At 31.6% G+C, this 23,948-nt stretch overlaps 5 protein-coding genes across 6 annotated transcripts in view; 3 read left to right on the top strand and 2 right to left on the bottom strand.

Annotated features, from left to right (window-relative positions):
• The window catches only part of LOC108733310 (probable 4-coumarate--CoA ligase 1), a 9,644-nt gene extending 1,581 nt beyond the window's left edge, over positions 1-8,063 (top strand). Inside the window, exons 2-6 of the mRNA XM_018464413.2 lie at positions 983-1,193; positions 1,317-1,994; positions 2,145-2,323; positions 2,382-2,537; positions 7,729-8,063. Of these exons, the coding sequence (XP_018319915.1) occupies positions 983-1,193; positions 1,317-1,994; positions 2,145-2,323; positions 2,382-2,537; positions 7,729-8,007 (1,503 nt within the window). The 3' untranslated portion in view covers positions 8,008-8,063. The remainder of the gene's footprint in view (positions 1-982; positions 1,194-1,316; positions 1,995-2,144; positions 2,324-2,381; positions 2,538-7,728) is intronic.
• The window catches only part of LOC108733301 (pinopsin), a 96,151-nt gene that overhangs the window by 55,433 nt on the left and 16,770 nt on the right, over positions 1-23,948 (bottom strand). The gene's annotated exons all lie outside the window — the stretch shown is intronic.
• Positions 5,382-7,722, bottom strand: LOC112904865 (serine/threonine-protein phosphatase 4 regulatory subunit 2). The gene is made up of 2 exons (XM_025975983.1): positions 6,542-7,722; positions 5,382-6,289 (listed from the first exon to the last, which is right to left on the bottom strand). The coding sequence occupies exons 1-2, from the start codon at positions 7,436-7,438 to the stop codon at positions 5,582-5,584; spliced, it is 1,605 nt and encodes a 534-aa protein (XP_025831768.1). The 5' UTR covers positions 7,439-7,722; the 3' UTR covers positions 5,382-5,581.
• LOC108733307 (CLK4-associating serine/arginine rich protein) lies at positions 8,344-11,743 on the top strand. Of its 2 annotated transcripts, XM_018464409.1 has the most exons (11): positions 8,344-8,644; positions 8,696-8,793; positions 8,870-9,165; positions 9,225-9,495; positions 9,579-9,739; positions 9,825-10,056; positions 10,143-10,523; positions 10,579-10,630; positions 10,882-10,957; positions 11,070-11,175; positions 11,237-11,743. In XM_018464409.1, the coding sequence occupies exons 1-11, from the start codon at positions 8,546-8,548 to the stop codon at positions 11,688-11,690; spliced, it is 2,226 nt and encodes a 741-aa protein (XP_018319911.1). In that variant the 5' UTR covers positions 8,344-8,545; the 3' UTR covers positions 11,691-11,743. The 2 variants fall into 2 exon arrangements, with proteins under 2 accessions (XP_018319911.1, XP_018319912.1); XM_018464410.1 differs by lacking the exon at positions 8,344-8,644 and having other exon boundaries at positions 8,706-8,797.
• On the top strand, positions 19,025-23,710 carry LOC108733290 (maltase 2). The gene is made up of 6 exons (XM_025976001.1): positions 19,025-19,802; positions 19,939-20,064; positions 20,943-21,184; positions 22,081-22,279; positions 22,345-22,943; positions 23,623-23,710. The coding sequence occupies exons 1-6, from the start codon at positions 19,299-19,301 to the stop codon at positions 23,708-23,710; spliced, it is 1,758 nt and encodes a 585-aa protein (XP_025831786.1). The 5' UTR covers positions 19,025-19,298.

Raw genomic sequence — 23,948 nt, 5'->3', positions numbered from 1 at the left:
GGGGGCAAAGAGACATTCCATAAATGCCTTCTAATTCTTTAACTGAAGAGAGCTCAAAAAATTCTAAACTCCTTGAGATTGGATAATCTAAAATATTGGATCGATATTGTTTTCCGGGTTCAATGTCATGGTCCATGGAATTTTGAAGTTCCAAATTGATATCAGCACCTGCTAAATCACCACTTATCGTACCTTTTGTGGTATGCTAATAAATGCGTATAATCCAAAATTCTTAGAAAACGATTCGAAAAAATTCACTTATTAGATGAACCCAAAGCTAAAGAAACTATGGATTCCATTTCTTTCTCCTATTACAATGTGTAATCGGAAGCAAAATGGAGTTGTCAATATTTTGAAAAAAAAAATGATTGATGCGGATTTTACATTAATCAAATTATTTGCAGCCCTACTTTCGCTCTGATCTTTCACAGTAAACAAACTATTTTGGCGTGCCTTTTTTCCAATTAAAACGGGTGACAAGGGTAAATAAGGAAGCAAATAGAAGAATTATTTGTTGCTGAACTGAAGAAACCATAACATAAAGAGAAAACTACATCTCAATCACTTCAAACAAAAAAATATGAATCATACTCAATCTTCGTAGCTGGTGATATAGTGCAAACACCACTATTGGTCTAGATAAACTAAAAAAATGAGGAAATGCCTGCAATTTTCTTAAAAAATCTTTTATAGTTAGGTGAATGTAGAAATTTAAATAGGTACTACAAAAAGTATTTATTTGAAAAATGTATTTTGAAAATACGTATTTTGCATATAGCATTTAAAATACATAAGGGAAATCTATTTTGTATTTTATATTTTAAATAACAAATCTAAGTACTTTTAAAAAACCATTTTGCACATCTCTACGAAAATCACTTCATTAGAAAAATAACATCTAAATCAAAATTCTTTAAAAAAAAAACCTTTAATTTACTGCTGCATGGAATATTAAAAAATTTAATTCCCTAAAATTTTCAAGACATGCGCCGCATCAGGAAGGAGTTATACGTTTGGTATGATGAGATTGCTAATAAACAGATTTGCTCAAGCTTTATTGGGCCATTGTGGCATGAAACCTGGAGAAGTTGTGGGATTATTATTACCTAATATTCCTGAATATGTAATTGCCAGTCACGGATCGATGGAAGCAGGATTAACAGTGACTTTTGTAAATCCTCTATATACTCCAGGTACGAATGTACAAAATTTAAAAAGACTTGTTGTAATACAGAAAGATATATAACTATAACTTTTTTACTATAATCCGAGATAATTCCTTTAGATTCAAAAAGTTTTTTGATGCGTGTTTCCAGATGAAGTCAAAAGGCAGTTTCAAAATGCAGGTGTAAAAATGATAATAACAATACCTCTTCTCCTGGAAGTCGCAACAAATGTTGGAAAACAATTACCAGATTATAAGACAACCGTCTGCATAGGCGGAGAAGATGATTTATCAAAGAACGTTCAGGGGTTTCAAAGTTTATTGGAAGCAGGTCACGAATCAGATTTACCAGGAATAAATCCGCAAGAAATAGCTTTGCTCCCATATTCCAGTGGAACTACGGGACTGCCAAAAGGAGTTATGCTGTCCCATTACAACTTAGTTGCTAATTTAGCCCAGGGTGAACATCCCTCATTATTAGGATTAGAAAAATTGCCAAATAAGCAAGATGTTGCTATGACAGTTTTACCGTTTTTCCACATTTATGGATTTAATGGAATATTAAATGTTTGTTTGAAAGAGGGTATTCATTTGGTTACATTACCCCGATTTACCCCTGAAGACTACATCAAAGCATTGGTCAAATATCGCCCACAAAATTTGTTTGTAGTTCCCTCTTTATTATTATTCTTAGCATCGAATCCCGCTGTTACCAGAGAACATCTTTCATCCATAAAGAACATCATGTCAGGTGCAGCTCCAGCTACTGAAGGACTTATTTACAAATTCAAGGAGAAATTAGGTCGCGATGATGTCATTGTAAGGCAAGGTAAAAATCTACCCTTGATTATCACGTTTTCTATTTTTACTCTCTATTGTTGTTTAAAATTAGCAAAATGAAATTGATTCTGAGAGAAACAAGCATCACACTCATTACCTATATTTTTAATTTTTGTTTAACCAAATAATTTTATTCCAGGGTACGGAATGACCGAAAGTTCTCCCGTTAGTCTTCTTATTCCAGTGGATGCTCCAAAATCTAAAATTGGCACTGCGGGCCTTCTGTATCCTGGTACGGAAGCTAAAGTAATAAACGTTGAAACAGAAGAAACGCTAGGACCTAACAACCCTGGAGAATTATTGATAAGAGGACCTCAAGTAAGCTTCTTTTTCCGAAAATTCCGTTATCATTTCTTTTTGAAAATTCTGATTTTAGGTGATGTCTGGATACTTAAATAATGAAAAAGCGACCGCAGAAACAGTAGACGAAGATGGCTGGTTACATACAGGTGATATTGCTTATTATGATGAAGATGGTTACTTCTTCATTGTAGATCGATGTAAAGAACTCATTAAAGTAAAAGGAAATCAGGTAAGTGTAATATAAATATTAAAACTGTTAAATGGTAAGCGCAATACTTATCACATATGGAAACTTATTACAAAGTGGTGGAAAAGATATGAACGTTAAATGTTGAAAACTTTTTGGCATTTTCTGGCTTTCTAATGAGCCAAATCCTACTATTTATAGGATATGCGTCTCATACGTCTTACAAATGTTTTTTTCGATTTTTACTTATTTACCTACTGAAAATGGTACACACGATTTTCATTTTAATTTTTCAACCGTAGTTTTCCAATTCTAGTTCTCATTATTAGTAAAATGGTAACTTTTTAAATACAAAACACATATACTGAAACATCCGATAATTATAAATCACAATTTAAATTAAACATTACGAGACACGTATTGAAATATAATATAATAAATTAATTATAAATTATTAAACGACCTTTTTATTATACGATATTAGCGTAAATTACATTAATATCTCGGTATTATTTCACAAAAGTTAATTAATTGAAAAATGGATATCAATATGCTTATACTTTAGGCAGTAATTTGAATGATTAAAGTAAAACAATAAAAAAAGCGAAAATTGTGCTTACTTTCTATTAATTTCCCCTTTTAAAAACATTAAGAAACGCGAAAAGCAAATAAATATATTAAGATTTGTATAAGTACTATCTACTAATGCTTATTGCCGAAATTTCTTGGTAGTAGAATTTGATATTATTACTTATTTATATACGACAAGATAGAAAATGATTTGCAAAAATTTTTAAGGCGTGCCGTTATAAAAAAATATTGTTTGTTGTAAAATGTAGTATCTACTCGCATAATAATTATCTACCTATGTCTGGTACACAATTGTACGGCTACAAAGTCCATTTTCAGTAACAATATTTTCGAAATTTGCTCGCTAGGTATAAATATTTGTTAAATAACATTGAAGCTTGTCCCTCCGAATGTATTAAAACAAACTCATCTCACGATTGTCAAAAATATATCAGTGCACTGATTGTAAGACAAAAGTGAATTTTCTTAACATTTGTAAATTATTATTATCTATATGAACACCTTAGTTTTTTCGATATTTATTATAAAGGGGGGGGGAGGGGGGAATAGTGATGAAACATATTAGACAGGTACCTACTGTTTCACAGATATGCAAAAAATAAAAATAGTTTGTGCATTTCGCCATTAAAGTAGGTATTCAATTTAAATGAATTTATAATTAATGCACCCCTGCCACGCGGGCCTTTTTCTTATAAGGTAAAATAAATTGGTCGAGTATCCATGAGAGAGTATACCACATGCGATACTAGTTTTAATTAAACTGTATCTTTACCAAAAAAAGCTAACTACACGCAGTTACATAGTATTAACATAATTTAACAATTAACAGAAACAATAATCTTGAGATCAACTAAACTTTATTAATGTAAAAATCATACATGTTTTTATGCGTTAAAGTATACTTTTTGCCTATAATTCTTTGAACACATTTATTAATTATTAGTAACAAATAAATACAACTAACACTACTTGAAAATAGATAATGTATTTAGAATTATTCGTAAAAATATATACGTGTATGTATGTATGTCTAATAAGTGGAATGGGTTTGACAAATTCAATACGAAATTAAACATTAATTAAATTAAAACAAAAAAAATGCATACAAAAATTGATATGGTTTTTCGTGAGAAAGAGAATTAATAATAAATTAGATCGATCGGCAGTTATTACTAACGGTTTGAAGTTAAGGATGTAATAAAAAAAAATAATAATAACATAATAAACATTTGAGTAGATATAAATAAATAAAGCACTTGGTTTAGTTTCAATTAGTAGTTACTTAAACTTAAGATACACATTTATTTTTAAATCTATTTATGGTATTGTTTATTGTAAAATTGTAATACAGGAGAAACTCATCATCCGCAATGGGTATATGGTTTATGATGGCTCAATTTATTACTATTTTTGAAATTTTAGAAATAAACCAAGCCACTATAAAAAATTTATCCATCATAAATTTGGAGTTTCTCTGTATTTAAAGCTTTACAATAGAAAAACTACAAATAAAATTTAAGATCAAATTAATGCACCTTTAGTTTAAGCTAAATCTATGAAAATAGTGAAACCACCGAAGCATTTGTTACAGTAATTTCTAACATATAAGTGAAATTAAACCAAGTGTTTTATTTATTTATCTATACAACACTTTAAATTGAGATGTTGCTATGACAGTTTTACCGTTTTTCCACATTTATGGATTTAATGGAATATTAAATGTTTGTTTGAAAGAGGGTATTCATTTGGTTACATTACCCCGATTTACCCCTGAAGACTACATNTTTTTCAAAAAAAGTATATTTTCTGTGTAATTTCCAAAAACGTGCAATTCTTAAAATGAGGAATTAAAAAATTGATAATTGTTTAGAATTATACCATAATTTTCACTACAAGATTACAAAAATACACATAACCAGTTTTAACTTCTCTACTAGCAATAAGTATGAATATGAAGATTGATTATAAGCAGTCACATGTTATTATGAATTTATTTAAATAAACCTAAATTATTTTCTAATCTCACTAAAAATACAGCAAGCATTTTCGAATAAAAAATAACGAATGTTTTTGAAGTATCGCTATAATTTAATTACAAATTAAGAAGATAAGTAAGTTTTATTAATTGACTTTTACTTAATAAGCAGAAAGTTACATTATATTTTATTTCATTAAATTACGTTTTTATGGTAAGTACACAGTGATTAAGGCTTAGGGAAGTAGCAAATAACCCCAGATTTGGCATAAAAACAAAATGGTATGCAAAGAATATTTCAATAAAACGCGATTCAAAAATTAATGTAGGATTGTATAATTGTTATGGGACATAATACTCTTTTAATGTTATAATTTTTTAAATAATTGTAGGTACCAATCACAGAAATAATTCCATTTAAATCTATTTAAAAACACACTGAACACCAAAATGGGCTTATGCTCTCTTTTATTTTTTGTTTTCGATAAGGGAATTTGTCAAACCTTTACCGTTTGGTTATTTAGGGCTGCTGTTCAGTCAGAATAATGTTTTCATCCTTAGAAACTGTATTTGCAGGTTCCAATTCATTATTTAATTTTTCTTCTTTGTTATGATCTTTAATTTCTTCATAACTTACTGATCCAATAATATCATCAGAAGCATTGCTCCCTGGTGTCAAATTAAATTTGCACCCCTCATCTATTGGTTCTATGGAGGTTTGTGTTACAGTTGGAACATTATCTAATTCTGAAGATGTTACTTCTCTTTTATCCGGTTGAAAAGGTAGCTCTTCCAGTGGGTTTTTTACCGAGCTTTCTTCGCTGCCTCCAATAATATCATTGTCATTTTTAATGCATTCATTTACATCAGTGGTTGCATCTGTAGAAGATTCTTCTGAAATGACAAATTCCAAGTCTCTTGAAATGCTATCACTAATCTGGGAAGTTTCCTCTTGGTATTCGTTTAAATCTTTAATGGGACTGCTTACATCATTCTTTTTATCCTCATCAGTGATAGAAAGAGTTATTTGCTCAACGGTGGAGGTAGTAGTGTTTTCATTTTCTGACCTGGCTGGAAATAGGTCCTTTGAAGGGTCAATACTTTCTATATGAATGTTTTCAGAAGTGTCTGCAGTTGAATCAGAATCTTTAACATTAGAAACTGAATGTACAATTTCTGAATATTGCTTGTCATCAGAAGTTGTTGAGGTAGAACTTGGTATTGAAACCTGAAATGTAGAGAACATAATTTGTAGTTAAATAAAAATGTTATGAGATAATATCCGAAGAGCTCTTCATGAAAAACCTCATTTATCTTAGAAATTATTCAATAGGCAAACAAACACTTCCTTATCAAAAAATCAACTGAAATTTCAATAAATGTAATTTCTATACATATTATTTGATTTAGGTCTGTTATTTTACTTTTTGATCTTCCTTTTTCTCAATTAATAATTAAGAATAAATAAAATGAGACTTACTTCACCTTCTTGCAGTTTTTGTGAATCTGATGATGAAATTTCTTCCTCAACTTGCTCAATAGGTTCAATGCTGTCTCTTCTTTTTTGAACTGGTGCTGGAACTGCAGTTATGGTCACTGATGTTTCTTGAAAACTGTCTTCTCTCAGACAATTCTCAGAATTTATAGGCTCAATTGAAACAAACAACTGACGCTGACTCATTGTCTTATCCCCCATGGAATTTTCTGTACAAGTGACTTCGGTCATTTTCACTTCTACACTACTTTGTCCCTCTTCAACTAAAGAATGTATTGCCTCAATTTGTGGCAGCTTCACTTCGGTTTCTTGGTAACTCGACTCACTAGATTGTGACATCTTAGGCCATGGAGTTTCTTCCATTTCTATATCTTCCACATTAATATCATTGCTAGTTTGATTTTCTCGACGATGGTCAGACTCTATCCCATTAACAATACCTTCTCCATTTTCTGTTCTACGATTACCTGGCTCAATTGTACTTACAACTAGTATATTTTTTTCAAGAGCACGCATATACTTGTCGATTCTGTTATATTCTTTCCTAGGACTTGTTAGAAGTTCACAAATTCTCTGGACAGTGAAAGGTGCTGCAACGAAGGTGTCTAACTTTTCTAGAATGAAATTCTTCATTTTTTCATAGTTGAACACTTCAACGTTTGGACAGGGGGGAATTTCCATCGATGGGCAAGATTCATATAATTCACTAGTCACATTTATTAACTTTTCACGAAATAAGCTTTTAATTGTACCCCATTGGTATACTGGATCACCTGTTTTTGCCACAAAGGAGAGATACTCTTCTAATTCTCGAGGAATGTCTTTCGGTTTCAATTTTGAAAATTCTTCTAAACTATGTAAAATTTCTTCAGGATTATCCATATTTCCAATTTTTATAATATTTTAATTTAATTTTTATTTAAAATGTATTATAATGCGCCCTACAATCGGTCTCCTAACATAACTACACCATAACAACAAAATGCACATGCGCTAAAATACTTTGAACGCCATAATCAACATCAAAGTCCATAATAGCGTAATTTTGTTCCCACACTTCTAGCCAACGCACTCTGGATTATTTCTAAAATAAAACGTCATCAAGATTACAAAATGACTAACATCTTTTTGTACACAATAAACAGAATACTGTCAAGGTAAATTATTTTTAGGTATCACCAACAGAATTAGAAAATGTTATTTTGGAAATACCTGGAGTTTTGGACGTAGCCGTTGTTGGAATACCAGATGCCTTAGCTGGTGAAGTTCCTAGAGCTTTTGTTGTAAAGAAACCCAATAGTCATTTAAAGGAACAAGATGTTTTAGAGTTCGTAAACTCAAAGGTTGCTCGTTATAAAAAATTAGCTGGAGGTGTTAAATTTTTAGATACTATTCCAAGAAATCCAAGTGGAAAAATTTTAAGGCACGAATTAAAAATTGTACCGATGTAATAGTATATTATTTATGTATGAAATATTATTTAATAAAGTATTTTTGTAATAATATATTATGTGATATATATATGTAAGAGAAAAAAAATATAAGTGAATGAAAAATAAATGCTATGTATAAATAAAGGGTAAAAACAGGCGACAGCTATGAATTATGTAAGTTAATAAAAAAATTAGTGGCTTAAACCGTTTGTTAATATAAAAATTAACGTAAATTAAATTATGGAATGTACTTGGTATAATCAACTAATTATTTATTCTACATTCTACCGGAAACCTTTTATCTATTGGTATAATATAAAAACCATAAAGGTTCATAGAGTCACAAGGCAAAATCCATAACCATGTTCTTGACAGCCAGACGTCAAGTTATGCATATGTAAAGTGATTGGGATAATTTATTGTTATTTATTAGTGATAAATTAAGTAATGAGCTTTTAATTCTTAGTGATTATCACAAGTGATTAACAGATTGATCAAATCAAATGACTTAAGTGAAAACTACAACATTGATATCTTGTAATTCCACTTTGTCGGTATGTGGCACGAAGCAAGGCGTCAAGAGCGTAAAATTCGGGGGATGTTGGTTGATTACAGAAGACGAGCTGAAAGGCGTCGTGATTTCTATGAAAAAATTGTAAGTGTTTCATTTATTGAATTCCGTAATCAGTAAAATTTTATCTTGCAGAAAGCTGACCCTACTCAGTTTATGCAAGTTCATGGGCGTCAGTGTAAAATTCATTTGGATCCAAATGTAGCTGCTGCTGCTGACAGTCCTGCAGCTATGTGTGTAATTAACTTAATACAAAAACATATTTACATTCAAGACAAGTCCTGTTTTTACCATCAAGCCTAATTTTAGGATGCCTTGGCAGGGTCAAGCTGATAATTTAATTGATAGATTTGATGTTCGTGCTCACTTAGACTATATACCTCTAGTAAAAAAACAGGAAGATGTTGATGAGTTAACATATGAAGAACGTCAAGTAAATTATGAAAGATACAGAGTTATTGCTCAAAACAGTTTTCTAGGAATACAAGAAGAAAAGTTCTTAAAGCAGCTTCAGTTAGAAGAACAGTTTGGATATACTGAACCTGAATCAAAAAAGAAGAAGAGTGGAGGAGTATCAATAGGGTTTAATTATGAAGAAGGAACAGGTAATTAATGTTCATATTTCTAATCTAATTGATAATAATATTTAATGTTGGGCTTACAGCTCCTACTCAATCAGTTCCTCCCCTTGAAGAAAGTGAAGAAGAAAATTCAGACAGCGACTTGGACGTTGATTTGTACATAAATGTTTCCAAAATAGATCAACAACAAGCTCATGAAATGAACAAGCATGGTTTAGGATATGGCATGAGTTCAAATGATTTTTATTCATTTCTGACTAACGATATGGAAGAGGCTGAAAGTAATCGGTTAGCACGAGAAGAAGAACATGAGAAAGCCCTTTTTTCTGGGCGAAAATCTAGACGCGAAAGAAGGTCCGAATCTAATACTCTATATCATTTTTACAGTTATGACAACATACCTTTTATTTGCTACATCTAATTATAAAACTATTTAGAGCTCACAGAGAAAGACGTCTCGCTAATAGGGTAATAAGCCCACCCAGTTATGCTGCTCGTACTTCACCAACATATCCTTCATTTAGAGAAAGTAAATCGCCTTCACATTCACCTTCTCCAGAAAATACAGGAAAAATAACGTATATAACATCATTTGGAGGTAACATTTTTACAAAGTTTGCAAAAAAGCAAATGTGCACACCTGTTTGTGTTTTTGAAATTTAAAATTATCAATTCATGTAAAGGTGAAGATGATCCACCCAGCACAAGCAAGCCAACCTATGCTGATAAAGTGAAGTATGGACGAAAAGGAAAATCGTCAGCTGGTCGACGTAATAGTCCTGATTATAGAATATCAGATAGAAGGAGGCGAAGAAGCAGTAGTTCAGAATGTAATTCCCGTTTTAGACGAAGAAGATCACGGAGTGTTGATTCTAGAAATTCAAAATTAAAGAGACGAAGCATTTCGAAGGAAAAGTATTGTATCAAATAACTATTTCATGACCTTAAGTATAACTTAAATTAGTTCTCAATCTATATTTATGATGTATCTATTTTTATAGATATAGAAATGATCGTTATCGTCTAAGCGACCGCAAGAAAAAGTATCGTTCCCGAAAATCTCGTTCGACTTCATCTTCGTCTGATAGGTCTAAATCGTATAGTAACAAATTGAAATCTAGAAGTGAAACGAAGAGGTCATCAAGCAAGTCGAGATCTCGTTCAAGAAGTTCACGAAGTTCAAAGTCTGATTCGTCAAAGTCAAGTTCATCTTGTTCGGTGTTAAGGAAAAGCACTGAAGAAAATAATCCGATAAAAAAGGATACTCCACCAAAAGTATTACCAAGGTATTACGGAAGAAAGAGAAGCGATCAGAGCTCTTCTTCTGACCTAGATGAAGCCAGCGATATGGATACTTCCGAAAATAAATCTACTCCGAATTCGTAGGTTAACTATTAATTGCAGTAAAATTAATCTAAAATATTTTGTTTGTTTTAGGTTTTCCAACGATAATCGTCCGGGATATGGTAATGCTGGATCATCGTTCAAAGTCAGTAAGAACCACTTGATATTTTCAGATTTTTCATTTTCATTGATTATAAAATCAATACAATACAGGGCAATAAAGAAAAATGATGGAATATGAATGAATAGTTCATACATAAATATGTTTCGCATTGACAAAAAGAGGTCTTTTCTATTATTGTATTAAGAACAAATGAAACTTCGTGAACGTTATATTTTATAGTTGTTGCTTTTAATTGCTTTTTAAGAATGTTAACAGGTGAAACGTTCTTTTAGAAAACTGCCGCAGCTCCTGTTTTAAGTCTTCAAGAACGCCTTAAAAGAAAACGACAGGCTCTACTAAATAAACAATGTAAGTATAAAAATAAAATAATTTCTGAACTTCAAGAAGGAAACTACTTTCACATTTAAAAAAATTATTAATATATTTAATAGTAAATTAACTAATTCAATTTTTGTTATAGTTAAGGCAGATAAATTGGCAGAACAGATAAAGTCAGAACGTGAGAAGCAAGAGCAACAGCATAGGGAGGACGAATTGAGAGAAATGGCCATAAGATTGAGAAGAAGGTTAAAATGAAGCAGTTAATAACCGCCAGTAAATTGACTTAATTAGTATGCATTTTTACAGACAAAGGGAAATTCGTCACGCCTACGATAGTCATAATAGTTCCGACACTTCATCTGATTCGGATGGTAAGAAAAGTCGTTCATCGAATAGAAGTGTCCAACAAAGAAGTCGAAGCAACAGTCCTAGAGACCGCAGAAGTAGTGGCAAGGGTCAGGATATCAAGGAAAGATCGAGTAGAAAAAGCTCACCGAAACGGCGTCAGAGGGATAGTAACTCTGGTTCAGACCAGGAAAAAGAACAAAGGAGCAGAAGAAGGAGCGACGCTAAAAAAGAAGAGTACAAACGGGAAAACTACAAGAGAGATGAACAACGAAGAGACGATTATAGAAGGTGCGATGAACCTAGGAAAGGTGAAAGTTACAGTAGAAGTGATGATCTTAGAAGAGGTGACTACAGGAATGATGGTTCACGAAGAAATGAAGAGAATAACAGGAGACCTCTTGTAGATTATTGATTTGTACTCGTTTATGTGCAGTATGATTAAGTTAATAAATTTTATATATCCTATCTCTTTGTTTTTTTTTATGTTTTAAATACAAATTTTGGGTATGAGAACAAATAATTAAATTGCTAAATTATGAAAAGTGAAGTAGGTAAACACGTAAAGTAGCCTGCAATGATTATGCGGTTGGTTAATTTTATTATGGGACAGTCCATAAAAATATCACATAGAAATTCACCTTTTCAGACCCCTCCCTCTTATCTCCACGCTAAGTCACACATACCGTAGCAAATATTACGTCACAAAAGCTAGCCCACTCCCCTTATAAATGATTTATTAAGTGATTAAAAATAGCAATGAGAATGACTTTCTATTAATGAAAAATTTTAAGAGCTGCAAAGAAGATAAAAAAAGTAAAAGTGTTATGAACGTCACATTTCCTTAACCCCCTCACCCTTGTCATATCTCATTAAGCTAAGCGATACCCCCTCCCCGTTGAAACATTACAGCACAATTCTCTTTTACTCCTATAGAATTCAGAATTGACTAGATAATTACTAGTTAATTATCGATTTTAAACATAATAGATTAATATATGTGAATAACTAATTCGAAAAATCGTAAGTGCAATCTATTTCGTTAATGAAAATAAATACAGAATTTAAAAAAGAAATAACTACCGATATAGTAATACACATTTTAATGTAACCTATTAAAATTATAAATATTCAAGTCTTTTACTCGATAAAATTATGTAGGATGTAGTTATTACTGCTTTTTTTTAATTAAAATATATATACAATTACGATGTAATATAACAACAGGATTTCAATTCAATCGGAATTCAAATAATTTCATAAAAAGCGATAAGTCAATTTTCTTTTTCTTTAATTATGAATTTTATTTTTACCAAGGGTTATATATGTTCGTGATTGTTTTATTGTGTATTAAAAAAATTTCGATTTGTAAGCGTAAGGGGATTAATCCTTAATATTGGTAGAGTTAAGGATATGTGTTTAAGGGATGGGTATTGATGTTCTGTGTGAAATACGACCTCCTCTAAAATTCAGGTGGAGAGATTGGAAAGAAAGTAATTTTGTTACGACGGTTCCCTAGGGATATTGCGGTCTTTCCTTTTTGTACGTCATCTACCTTAGACCAAAACAACATGGGATGTGAACATAGATTAAATAACTGTAATGATACTATATTGAAATATAGAGCATTCTTTTTTCTAAATTATATGGAAAGAAAATCCTTCTTACGTAAATTTAACTTTGGTGAAACAACTAATGTTTAGGTACATTAAAATTAAGTACTTACTAGATACGCGTAAGAATAGAAAATAGAAAAATTAGCAATAGCCTTGTTTCATATTTCTAACGTTCAATAAAAAAAAAACGACTTCACTCAATGTTAAAGAACGAGAAAGCTTTAGTTGCAAATTTAAATTAGTACTAATATCTAGGTGTTAAACAAATTGAATACTGAATGCGTACTGAATGAAATATTGCTTTATTTTAAACTTCCTTCGAGATTCGACCATGAAATCGACATGTTCCAAAAGAAAGTTAATTGAATGGGTCGCAAAAGCGCAAACGAGAATATTGTTCTGGGGCCGAGGGATTTGACCTGTTTGTTTCTTATATGAATTCTGTCAACGCGAATGTTTGATCTCTGAATGATATAGACGAAAATTGAAAGTCGTCGTACTATGCCTAATTCAATTTTTAAACTTTATTGACTTCCTATATTTCTGTAAAGCACATATAATGTACGTTTATAAAACTCAATAATACAATAATAGCTAATCATTATAGAAACAAGTACTTATAAACACTTTTCTGTTACACGTCAACTTCGCAATTATTAAAAAACTTTGAGTTAGTATTCCCTGCAACATACTTCTGATAATTTTAAGATTGACTTCATTTATAGATTGTATTTAGAGAGCACACTAAATAATTGAAAAATACTAGAAGTACTTTTCGGTAAAACTACCTGGTTACCATCTTTAGGCCCTGAAGAGAACTATCAGAGGTTCCACCAAATTGTTTTAGTTCTTTAGATATATACTACATATACATTTATAATCCAAAAATATGTATAAAACTGAGCAATTCATTTGGGATTCATTCGTAAAAAAACAACTACCAGTCCAATAACTTTTGCAACGAGTACCGCTGTGTTGTTTTTTATTGAAATGAAATTTCATACAAATAAAAAATTAAGAAAAAAATTCTTACGGTTGCCAATTGCCTTCAAAAATGACTAATATCCCTGAATACAAATATTAGATTAATTAATAAAAATGATCTGTTCAAATATTCTCGGTATTCCCGGAAATTAACATATTTTTAATATAGCTGATACTGATATCACATTGTAAACATTGCCTTTTTTGACGTACAATGGAAAATATATTTTAATAAACAGCTTATCAGTTGTTTGTTTTATCGACAAAACTAGTTTTAATAAATCAAATAACGATTACAAGGTTTAGGAGATCAACAACCACCTGAATAAATTTGAAAAATGATTTGATAATATCAAATCCTGTTAATGCTTTTTATATTAAATAACAAACTTAACTTAATAACAAAATTCTGAACAAGGAAATATTATCCAAACAATTTCAGATTAATTTAAAGATAAAATATAAAATAAATTATACTGATGTGTTTGATTTTTGAAATGAGATATGTAGATAGGAAATTTAAATAGTACAATTTCAATTTATTTATTTATTAATTGACGCTACTTATTTCTTTTGAGAAATTTATGAATTCTAAGTGGCGTTTAAACTTCAAATTTATGTTTTTAAGTGAAAATATTGATTTGTTGAATTGGCAAGGGGGTACAGAAAACAGTTCACAGGTGTAATGCACGAAGGTTTTTAGTTTTATGGCGTCCATAGCCTAACCATCCCGACTCTTTCTCTCTAGGGACCCATACCAACGGCTTACAGGGCCATTTTAACGAGACATTGCCTCCAAGGATATTTCGTATAAGAATGTGGAAGAACAGGAAATAATATGGCGTACAGAATGTTCGAATTATCAGAAGTCACCGAATGCATTAAATTACAGAATTTTATTTTAGAGTCATGTAATGTTGACAAATACAGAAAATTTGTGATAATTATCTTATCTTAAGTTAAATGTATTAATTGTAAAAAGGAAATATATTGATTATACCTTTTGGCAGACATGTTTCGTCGTTCTTGCAACTACAGCTTTTCGTAGCTTAGTGGTCAGAGCTAAAGATCCCGGGTTCGATTCCCGGCGAAGGAGTTACAGCAGCAAAAATTTTTCCTAACTAACTTGAAGTAATTTATAGATGATAAAAATTAAAATAAATATTCACATAGTCGTTTTGCTATAAAACCGTTATAATGTTTGTATTATTTTATCAATAGTTGCTATTTTTTGTACTGCCGTAATTAAAAAAACAAATAAAACGGCTCCATTATCTCTAGATACATATACTAAAACGAAAGAAAAATGTCCCCTCTTGTGTAGATACTCTACCTACCTACAACAACCCTGTTCCCTTTAATAATGGAAAATATGCGATGCAAAGTCATTGTTTATTTTGGTTTGCTCTTCTCTTGTCGCTGCCTCAAGATATTTTCTCAATTGCGTAGACGAAGCACGAAGGAAAAATCCGGAGCTTTGTTCTTGTTAGCCTACAATTCTCATAAAAATTCAATTTTCCGAACACGACGGCTTGAATGAAAAGTTTTAAAGATACCGTCGTTACCTCTTGCGCAGGTAAAAAACACGAATCAGATTGGTATGTTTGCAAAAATTAATACCATTTGAAAAATTGATAACGTTTTGACTATTTCTCGTTAGTATAATAATAAGATTTAAAATCAAGTATGTATACATATGATAATCATGCATAAAGATGATTCGTTTCAGACGTAAATTTTTGTTTTTCCGTTACTCCATTGTAATCGTAAAAGAAGAAAAACTCTGATACAAATTTTCTCTTCGAGATGGCCACCTAAGACTATTGCAGAAATAAATGAAAGGGGTGTTCCAGAATAGTATTTAAATGGGGCGCTTTTCGATTCCATATGGTTAGTTTTCCTTCAGTGGGCGACAAAGTTGACCAACTTTGATTTGGATATTTGACTAATTCTTGACCTATTTTAAAATGTAATTAAAAATTGGAAAACGTCATGTACTTTAGTGAGAAATATTGAATAACAAATCTACCTAGTGAAAATTGGCAATTAAGATTGTATTGGGATAGATCGTTTATCCTAATTTGTATTATTTATTGATTACAATACTAAATTATTTTTTAGTAGAATACATTAGTATCACCCAACTGTTACAATTTCTAACGCTTGTTGGTATATCAGGTTTTGATTGACGAAAATTTTAATATTAGTATGATTTTGTCACTTTGCAGGCTTTAGAGTTTATAAACATTATAGCCTCGTTTCAACGGTTTCAACTCAACCCTCAAGAATTATCATTTCATTAGTTTAGTGTTTAAACGACTTTTTATTGGAACTTAATGTCGCCTGGAACGTCTGGGGGGGGGGGTTATTCGGTTGTTTAAAAGTGAATAAAAGTTTGGTCAACTTTGACGACCCCTTTCGCGGGAAAACTAGCCATGGAATAGAAAAGCGACCCACCCAAGGAAATATAAATTTTATAAAACATAAATTCCTTATTGTTATAGAAAATACTACAAATGGCACAGTGAGCGCCATCTGTAGTACGATGCTACATTTTAGGATTACGTATTATTTTATTCGAATTATTTTATCCTTATTGTTAGTTAGGAATAGAATCCCTAACCGTAATTTCCATCCTAAAGAAAATGTTAATGATGAATCTGGTTTCAAGTTTGAGGTGGGAATGTTGTATGATCTGACGATGCTTAGACAAGGGTAACTTAGCCGGGGGTGGGATCGACGGACGCCAATGTTACACGTATTCCACATCTGCGACATGCATAATTCATGTCACCGTCCGTTGTCCGCTTATAACGCATTACGTAGTCCGTACTTTAGTCCTTACCCTTATTATATACATATATTATTACCGTCGACTTCGCTTGTCTTCGTCTTGGTCCTTTCAACTTTGGGTTATTGTCATATGTCAATTTAACAGCGTTAAAGAAAGGACTACCAAAGAATCCCATTTATGTATTTTAAATTGATATCTATTAAAAAAATAAAACTGTAAATGCAGTCATCCAGTTTAGCTGTGGATTTCTTCTTAGAAACCTCGGAAATTATAATTTTTTTTTCAATACGTCTATAAACCTAAGCTCTTAATCGGATGATAATCACATCAGTGAACTACCTGAGGGCACAACCCCCACTCAAAACTTCTATTTTTATTTTACCAAAGTATTAGTTGACTTTTTCAACGGTTTTAATCGTCTCATTGATTGATAATAAACCTTTGGTTATACAAAATATGCAGGTAAAAGACAATTCAATTGGATGTTCTAGTTTTAGGTAAATGTGAAGATTAGCTCAGGATAGGAAAGTGTGGAGGTGCGTGTTCAACCAGTCTGAGGATTGAAAACCGTATAATGATCAAGTCTAAATGAATTCAAAAAATGATATTAAAAAAGAAATGTTAGTACCTACTCAATTATTGTCCCAATGCAATTTTTAAATACACATATGTTTATCAAGATAATGTTATACTAAATATTATAAGATATAAATGACAATAATCCGATAACCACTTTATGCAATTCTAATATTATCTTTATAAAAGTACGCAGATGTGTAAGAAGGTGATACTTTTATCGTTATGTACAGGTAAGATATACAGGAAGATTCAATTTTACTTGTTTCATATTTTATAAGCGTGAAATAAACAACTAATAAATAAACCGCTAAGTCATCGCAAGATAAAATTATCTTTAAAATGATATAGGTAGGCTAATAAATATATTATTTCAGTTTTCCTAAAAGGTTCTATAAAATAGGTAAGTAATAAATTATGTGACAAGCTATAGTCGGTTGGTTCCCTGATAATTTGATAACGTATCGTAAGCAGTTATCCTTTATGCATAAAATATAGAAAACAAGATTATTTAATAAAAGTTTAATTATTTTATCATAGCAATTAATTTAACTGATGTGATGTAAAAGATACCTTTTTTAGATGATAAAAATTAAAATAAATATTCACATAGTCGTTTTGCTATAAAACCGTTATAATGTTTGTATTATTTTATCAATAGTTGCTATTTTTTGTACTGCCGTAATTAAAAAAACAAATAAAACGGCTCCATTATCTCTAGATACATATACTAAAACGAAAGAAAAATGTCCCCTCTTGTGTAGATACTCTACCTACCTACAACAACCCTGTTCCCTTTAATAATGGAAAATATGCGATGCAAAGTCATTGTTTATTTTGGTTTGCTCTTCTCTTGTCGCTGCCTCAAGATATTTTCTCAATTGCGTAGACGAAGCACGAAGGAAAAATCCGGAGCTTTGTTCTTGTTAGCCTACAATTCTCATAAAAATTCAATTTTCCGAACACGACGGCTTGAATGAAAAGTTTTAAAGATACCGTCGTTACCTCTTGCGCAGGTAAAAAACACGAATCAGATTGGTATGTTTGCAAAAATTAATACCATTTGAAAAATTGATAACGTTTTGACTATTTCTCGTTAGTATAATAATAAGATTTAAAATCAAGTATGTATACATATGATAATCATGCATAAAGATGATTCGTTTCAGACGTAAATTTTTGTTTTTCCGTTACTCCATTGTAATCGTAAAAGAAGAAAAACTCTGATACAAATTTTCTCTTCGAGATGGCCACCTAAGACTATTGCAGAAATAAATGAAAGGGGTGTTCCAGAATAGTATTTAAATGGGGCGCTTTTCGATTCCATATGGTTAGTTTTCCTTCAGTGGGCGACAAAGTTGACCAACTTTGATTTGGATATTTGACTAATTCTTGACCTATTTTAAAATGTAATTNATTTATCGCATATTAATGACTATTTAATTATAAATAATAAGAAAAGAAATACTAAAAATATAATTTTGTATTCTTTGAAGCTTTTTTGAATTAAGTACATACCAATAAAGCTTATTTATGTTTACGTACGTTTCTTCTGGCGTGAACTTAAAATTTTATTGTAATTGTTATTGAAATAGTTACATGATTTACGTTTTTCAGAAGTAGAAACTCAGACATTAAAAACAATGAGTTTCATTTGAATAGTCATTTTAAGAATTACAATCAAACTTTATAAATAAACATCTAACTGGAAAGTGACATCATAATGTTATTGATGATTTCATTCATGATAGCAATAAACGTATCCAAGATTCTTTCAGTTATGTCGTGCGTGGAAAACATGTAATTTTGTCTATTTTATTGTGCTAGTTAATAAAACTTCCGTTAAAATATTGAAATCCAAATGGACTTTACGCCATTGTGCTTACATTATCTATGTAATAATAGCTCATTGTGGGTAAATGCATCATCAGGTTCAGAGTATAATGTTGTGTTATCGTTGGGCAGCGATCAATAAATATCCGATTATCTCAATAAAACTAACATTAATCAATCTCACCGTTACCAATTCCGCATTTATTTATTTGATGTCACTATGAAGATACCTACTTGCTTCGGAGAGATAATTTTGTTCGTAATTAGTTTTTTACTGGGATCATCTAATTCTCAAAGTAGTGAAATAAACTGGGATTGGTGGAGAACAGCGGTCATCTACCAGATTTACCCAAAATCTTTTAATGACGCCAACAATGACGGCTATGGAGACTTGAGAGGGATTATAAGCAAACTTCCCCATCTTGCAGATGCGGGCGTTAATGCAGCATGGATTTCACCTATATACGCTTCACCTCAGGTGGATGATGGATACGATATCAGTAATTTTGTCGACGTTTGGGAAACATTCGGAACTTTGGAAGATTTTGATGAACTGGTTACTGCTTCGCACGAATTAGATATAAAAATTATAATGGATCTCGTACCTAATCACTCAAGCGATCAGCATGATTGGTTCAAATTATCTGAGAATAGAACAACAGGTTATGAAGATTATTACGTGTGGAGGGATGGAGAAAGTTCTACTACACCCCCAAACAATTGGGTGAGTTGAAATATTAATGTTTACAGAACTCAAAACACAATTATTTTGTTATTTATTTAAAAAAGCGTAAATAGATAACTGGTGGTTGTGGATAACGATGCTGCCAATATTATTTTTTTTCCTTTTTCTTACGTAGATAAGTGTCTTTAAATATTCAGCATGGAAGTACAGCGAAATTAGGCGCCAATGGTATTTACATCAATTTACAGAACAACAACCCGATTTGAACTACAGAAATCCTAAAGTATTGGAAGAAATGACGGTAAGTTCGAATAAAAACAAAAACAAAATTACGTAATGAAATTTCAAATAAATGCATGTGTGCACTTATCGAGATCATTTAAAAATTCCATTTGATAGCAATTATAATCTCTGTTTACCAGGGGCGTACGTAGAATTTTCGTTCGGGGGCGGGGGGGATAATTTTTAATTTAATTATGTTTAGTTTTGTATATAAACTGGAGTAATTTTTTCTTCATAAAATGTGTGTACATATTGTGTATAAAATTGTTACGACACATTAGCGTGTCTGTTTTCAATTAGATAAACCGTTTTTTTTGTTATGCAGTCTGGTCAAAATACCTCTCCACTATTTCCAATCGTCCAAACAGGCATTATTGCTAGGTTCAAACCCTTACTATAAACCATTTTTCTTACAAAATTACTATTCTTTGCTGTCACTACCCTCTACATATTTCTAAAAATAAATTTTTAGACTTATAGTAACTTTCTCATCTGTAAATAGATCCTTCACTACCACTTGTTTCTATTATGGTGTTATCACTTCTTGCCTAGGATATTCTTTTAATATCGGGGATGGACGGGTTAACCCAATAACCCCCTCCCCCCATTGGTACTGCAAATAATTACAATAATTGCTGAATTTCCATTTTTTCCTTTTCCAATACATAATAATACTTCTTTATGTTTGCTCCTATTTTAACTTTGTATATCATGAATTGAAACTATTTAATGTTTTGGTTTTTAGTTTACATTTACTTATTATTATCTTTCATTATCACTAACAATTCGTTTGTTATGGTATAATTACCGAGACTTGTCAAAACAATGAACATCTAATAAATGATTACCGTTCTTCAAATATTTTCCAAATCGGGTCTAAAAGAAACTTGATTTTAGAATGTCATTAAATTTTGGTTGGATAGAGGTGTGGATGGATTTAGAGTTGACGCTATTCCACATATGTACGAAGATGAGCAATTTCGAGATGAACCGCTATCAGGTTATGAAGGAGTTCAAGCATTTGAATACGATTACTTAATTCACAATTGTACGAAAGATTTAAATGAAACTTATCAAGTAATTTACTATTGGAGAGAAGTACTTGACAACTACACACAGAACAAAGGAGGAGATGCAAGGTTATATATATATATTAAGTGGTACAAAAAACCATGTCTTTTATCGGTTCAGTATGAAAATATATCTAAAAATTCCAACTCGAATCAGTTTGCACTTCTGATGTTTTTGAGCGACCTTCAGATATCAATAACAAAATGTAATTTTTTTAATACGTTCAGTTCATATTCAGTGGCGTAACTAGTAACTTAGTGACCCCCAGGTTTGACTCTAAAAGTACCGCAGTTTCCTGTGGCAATAAATTTAGCAGCATGAGCGCCTCGAATTTATAAACTGACAGTTAAAAATTTGTCTTAGATATTATCATCATCATCATCATCATAAGGTCATCAGTCCTAAGACTGCTTGGACACGTACCTCCACTCTTTCCCATCCTGAGCTAAACTTCTCATTTCCCTAAAACTACACCCACATCCTTAACTATTTGCGAACAGTAATCTAACCTAGGTCTACCTCTACCCCTCCTAACTCCTATTTCTGCCTCTAATATGTCTCTGACTAGACCTTCATGTCTGAGAAGGTGTCCTACTAACCTTCTCCCCTGTTTCTTTTTGACTTCCATAGAGTCCTCTGTTCTCCTATTCTTTCTAATACCTCTTCATTTCTAATCTTTTCTACCCACGTTATCCTCATCATTCGTCTATAACATTTTTAGATATTATACTATCTTTTGTCGTCGATGTGCCTATATAATGCGTGAAGATTAGTAAATCATAACGTTAGACTAACGATTAACAAGAGTCTCTGAACAGATTGCTTATAATTATTTTTTTATTAAAGCCTGATGTGCTCATGTTACCGTAAATCCTGATCTTAATGAACTCTGGTCTTATAGTAAGCAGATAATTATAAATTTCGATTTTTCTAATAAAAAACGTATACGTTCTTCTACTTAAAGAATTATGATGGTAGAAAGTTCGTCGGCTTTACCTATGACCATGTTGTACTATACCGATGGTTCAAGAAATGGTGCACATTTTCCATTTAATTTTCAACTCTTTGGTATTTCTGAAGGTTCCTCGGCTTCTGACATTATAAATGTTGTAAATAATTGGTTAAACAATATGCCAAGAGGAGATTATGTACCAAACTGGGAAGTAAGGAAATGGACGAAACATTCCCTTTTAATAGATAAATTAATAACGAAATCTTCAATTTCAAGCTCGGAAATCATGATCAAATAAGAGCTGCGACTCGCTTTGGTAAAGACAATATTGATGCGTTTAACATGTTGAACTTGCTTCTACCTGGAGTTGCTGTTACATATAACGGGGAAGAGATTGGCATGGAAAATGGTGAAGTAACATGGCAAGAAGGTCAAGATCCTAGTGCTTGCAATGGCGATGAAGAATCCTTTAACACTACAAGCAGAGATTTCGCGAGAACACCTTACCATTGGGATAATTCTACCAATGCAGGTTTCAATATTGGAGCCGAAACGTGGCTACCAGTTAGCAGAAAATATTTAGAATGCAATCTTGAAAATCAAAGAACTACAGATAGAAATAGCCATTACAAAGTTTACAAAAAACTCACTGCCCTTCGAAAGGAATCCCCATTCCGAAGAGGTAATTTTGAAATGGCTGCTGTTGCAGATTACGTTATGGCATTCACAAGAATTTCAAATAGAAGTGATGGAATTGTGGTAGTCTTGAACACGGGCAGTTCGTCAGCTACAGTCAATCTTACCGGTCATTTTCCCAATTTGACCAGTCAACTCGAAGTTTTAGTTTCAAGTATCACATCAGAAAGAATTGAGGGGTGAGTTATAAAATTACAGCACTTAAATATTGAAGTATTTCTTGACGATATATTAGACTCCTCTAAGGCAAATCTAGGGTAAAATACAGAAACCGTTAACTTCATAAGTTTTATCATCAATTGTGTAGTGCCTTAAATATCTAAACAATTAGCTTCGGCACAGCATGTGGTCCTTTAACTTTTAACGTAGAACTGTTACCGTCTTTTCTGAAGACGTGGGGGCTGAATGTGATTACAAAAACATCTATTTAAATAATTGTTGCAGAATAATAAGCCATCTGTCATATTTAAAGCGAAGTGGGAAATGACAACGGACAGCAAATCAAATTATAAAACAAATATGAGGCCTGTAGTTGTTTAACGTCTTCGGTTACGTCACATTTGTTTTTTTTTTAATTTTTATCTTAAGTCGAATTTTGAGATTCTAAAAAATGTCCCTTTTCGATTTTCACGGTGCCGTTATAACAAAACTACCCACAGTCAAATATCTTAAAAATAATTAACGACAACACTTGGGTCTGCATATTCTCTAAATAAGTATCACCCACTAGATAATAATCATAGGGCTGGTTATGAAGAATTGAAAACATTTTGTTCTTTTAATTTTTATCCCATCCAAAATATTTCTGAAAAAGGCACGGTTGTAATATAATATTAATGGTTTATTTTATTTTTTTAGAGATACCGTAATAACCAGTTCAATTGGTTTATGGTGGTTGTGGATAACGATGCTGCCAATATTATTTTTTTTCCTTTTTCTTACGTAGATAAGTGTCTTTAAATATTCAGCATGGAAGTACAGCGAAATTAGGCGCCAATGGTATTTACATCAATTTACAGAACAACAACCCGATTTGAACTACAGAAATCCTAAAGTATTGGAAGAAATGACGGTAAGTTCGAATAAAAACAAAAACAAAATTACGTAATGAAATTTCAAATAAATGCATGTGTGCACTTATCGAGATCATTTAAAAATTCCATTTGATAGCATTTATTGATCGT

This window comes from Agrilus planipennis, unplaced genomic scaffold, assembly GCF_000699045.2.
Source record: "Agrilus planipennis isolate EAB-ADULT unplaced genomic scaffold, Apla_2.0 scaffold12, whole genome shotgun sequence".
In the NCBI taxonomy this organism is placed as follows: Eukaryota; Metazoa; Arthropoda; class Insecta; order Coleoptera; family Buprestidae; genus Agrilus; species Agrilus planipennis.
The sequence above is the reverse complement of the archived record's forward strand: the minus strand, read 5'-3'. Positions and strand labels throughout refer to the sequence as shown.

Bases quoted from the DNA above. Each gene is read 5' to 3' on its own strand.
- LOC112904865 (XM_025975983.1), bottom strand. From the start codon at position 7,438: ATGGATAATCCTGAAGAAATTTTACATAGTTTAGAAGAATTTTCAAAA. The intron at 6,290-6,541 runs GTAAGTCTCATT...TCTACATTTCAG, and splicing joins AAAAACTGCAAGAAGGTGAA to GTTTCAATACCAAGTTCTAC.
- LOC108733290 (XM_025976001.1), top strand. From the start codon at position 19,299: ATGAAGATACCTACTTGCTTCGGAGAGATAATTTTGTTCGTAATTAGT. The intron at 19,803-19,938 runs GTGAGTTGAAAT...TTTCTTACGTAG, and splicing joins CTACACCCCCAAACAATTGG to ATAAGTGTCTTTAAATATTC. The intron at 22,280-22,344 runs GTAAGGAAATGG...TTCAATTTCAAG, and splicing joins ATTATGTACCAAACTGGGAA to CTCGGAAATCATGATCAAAT.
- LOC108733307 (XM_018464409.1), top strand. From the start codon at position 8,546: ATGTGGCACGAAGCAAGGCGTCAAGAGCGTAAAATTCGGGGGATGTTG. The intron at 9,166-9,224 runs GTAATTAATGTT...TTGGGCTTACAG, and splicing joins TAATTATGAAGAAGGAACAG to CTCCTACTCAATCAGTTCCT. The intron at 11,176-11,236 runs GTTAAAATGAAG...GCATTTTTACAG, and splicing joins GCCATAAGATTGAGAAGAAG to ACAAAGGGAAATTCGTCACG.